General features: G+C 34.0%; 1 protein-coding gene across 1 annotated transcript; it reads left to right on the top strand.

Moving 5' to 3' along the window:
- The first annotated feature begins 52 nt into the window (after positions 1–52).
- MOSPD1 (motile sperm domain containing 1) lies at positions 53–2455 on the top strand. The gene is made up of 3 exons (XM_010851058.1): positions 53–414; positions 525–600; positions 2023–2455. Exons 1-3 carry the CDS (start codon positions 261–263, stop codon positions 2354–2356), a joined length of 564 nt encoding a protein of 187 aa, XP_010849360.1. The 5' UTR covers positions 53–260; the 3' UTR covers positions 2357–2455.
- Positions 2456–2467: the final 12 nt, after the last annotated feature.

The raw sequence follows: 2467 nt of genomic DNA on the forward strand, positions 1-2467 counted from the left end.
CAGAGTTTAGTAGAACCTGTATAAGTAAACCAAGAGGAAAAGTCAAAGGCATGTTTAAATGATTTGGGGACTGTTTTAATGTATGCTAACCATGCTAGTCACAGCTAGCTCATGAAAAACAGTTATCACTCAGCTTGCTTTCTCTCTTCTCTTTCCAGATTGCCAAAATGCTTTGGAGTTTTTAACTGATTTTTAAGAAAAACCCCAAGTAGATTTGAGACTGTAAAAACCGACGCCTCAGCGAGGGGGATTTAGTGCCAATGCATCAACAAAAAAGACAGCCAGAGTTAGTGGAAGGAAATCTTCCTGTCTTTGTGTTTCCCACAGAGCTAATATTTTATGCAGATGACCAGTCAACACATAAGCAAGTGTTGACACTCTATAATCCCTATGAGTTTGCCTTGAAGTTCAAAGGTGAGTCTCCTAGGTCTATTGTATGGATTGAACTACTCCCTACTAATTTTTGACTTGTAGAAATTAATTTTTTAAAAATCACTAATGGCCATTGTGACTTTTTCTTTCAGTTTTGTGTACTACTCCAAATAAGTATGTTGTCGTTGACGCTGCCGGTGCAGTAAAGCCTCAGTGTTGTATGGATATGTAAGTCAAAATCACTTCCTGGTAACATATTTTCAGTGTGTTGATATTTATGTGTTTAACTTGCAAAAGATCTTTTCTTAAAGCTGCTCCACCTTGGCACTCATTACATTTTGGATTTTTGCTGAGAGTTTGTCTGCCAACATTCTTTTTAAGAAGTTTCTAAGAAATTCTAAACAGGTTGGCCACATAATAATTCATTATGTTGGAGCCAAGGTGTGTGTTAATATTTCCATGAACATTTCCTCGTGGTTGTGCGTTTAGTCATAGCAGAGAGATTTATGGAATTAAAGTTCTAACTTAATCCTGTACATTTCTCTAGCTATAATAGGGAATTTAGTCTTCTTTGGAACATCTTGCTATTATAGTGACAATTGAGGGACTAATAATGCTACACTCTGAGAAAAATAGTAATATAAATTCATCTGAAATGATTCGGTAATAAAACTGAAAGTTAGTCTATACAAACAGGAAACAAGTGTATAACTACTCATCTGGAAAATGTTAGCTGAGCTCTTCCAGATAATTTGGTCTTAAAGTGTCAGATAAATGATTGTTTGTTCAAGCTGTTCATATTTAACTTTCACTTTAAAACTAGAGGTGACCAGATGGATCTAATGACCAGCCCTTAATTTAAGCTACCAAGTAAACTGTATTGCTTTAAGAATGAGAAGCAGAAGTTTTTTCTCTGGCATATATTTTCATCATCTCAGAGCCATAAAATGATGTATCTTTGATGATATTTTTTTTGCATATTTCTTTGATTTTCATTGTGTACATGATAAGGACTATTCCAAAGAAATATAGTATCTCGCCCCATAAATGTGTTACCTTTGACCTAATTGTTTTGTGTTCTCTTTTTATTCTTATAAAGTAAAAATGAATGGCACTGAAGATAACTTGCATAAAAAATTATACTGCTTTATACTCTTTTCAGAGAAATACAGAAATGTATTGTTAGCCTTCTGTTGCATGGTCTTACTGGATTACCTACTTATTCGATTGCTTATTTTTGCCTTTGTGCATGGACTTCAATTTTAATTGAAGTCTAGGGTGAGGTTTGTTATTTTGTTATTTGAACAATAAATAAGTGGCAATAGGAATTTTTGAGACTTCTGTGGGGAAGAAACAATTTCATATATATCCTCTTTAGTGAATATTGCTACAGAGAGATATCCAGGAAAAAATGTCATTGTGAAAAAGAATTTCCTTTACCTATCCTTTTATTTTAGACTCTTATTCATCAAATATTTAAGAATTACCCATTTCTTTTGGGGTTATACTGTGATTTTTTTTTTTAAAAAAAAACATCATCAACAAGTTTCTGTATTTGAGTATTTGGTAACACTCAGTAAATATGTATGAAGTCTCTTGCTGAATTCTGTTTGAAACCTAAACTGCATTTGTTCTTTTTCAATGTTTCAGTGTAATTCGTCATAGAGATGTCCGATCCTGTCACTATGGCGTAATAGACAAATTCCGTCTCCAAGTTTCTGAACAAAGCCAGAGGAAGGCTTTAGGAAGGAAAGAGGTTGTGGCTACTCTTCTCCCGTCCGCAAAAGAACAACAAAAGGAAGAGGAGGAAAAAAGAATAAAAGAACATTTAACTGAAAGTTTATTTTTTGAGCAGTCGTTTCAACCAGGTACTTTGCGTTGTGTTGGTTTTTTGTTTTGTTTTGTTTTACTTCAGGTTGTTTTTAAAGTCCTTTTGAGTTCTTACATGTTTCTTACTTTAAATGAATCAGGGAGCAAAGAATAATTACTAGAACAATAACCTGCCACTCTAAACCTAGTTGACTACTTCAAAAGTGAATGTAGAGATCAGGTACCTAGAATTGAACAAGAGACCTCAAGCTGGCCTTTTAGGGGA

Source organism: Bison bison, unplaced genomic scaffold, assembly GCF_000754665.1.
Source record: "Bison bison bison isolate TAMUID 2011002044 unplaced genomic scaffold, Bison_UMD1.0 scf7180017851630, whole genome shotgun sequence".
Taxonomy (NCBI): domain Eukaryota; kingdom Metazoa; phylum Chordata; class Mammalia; order Artiodactyla; family Bovidae; genus Bison; species Bison bison.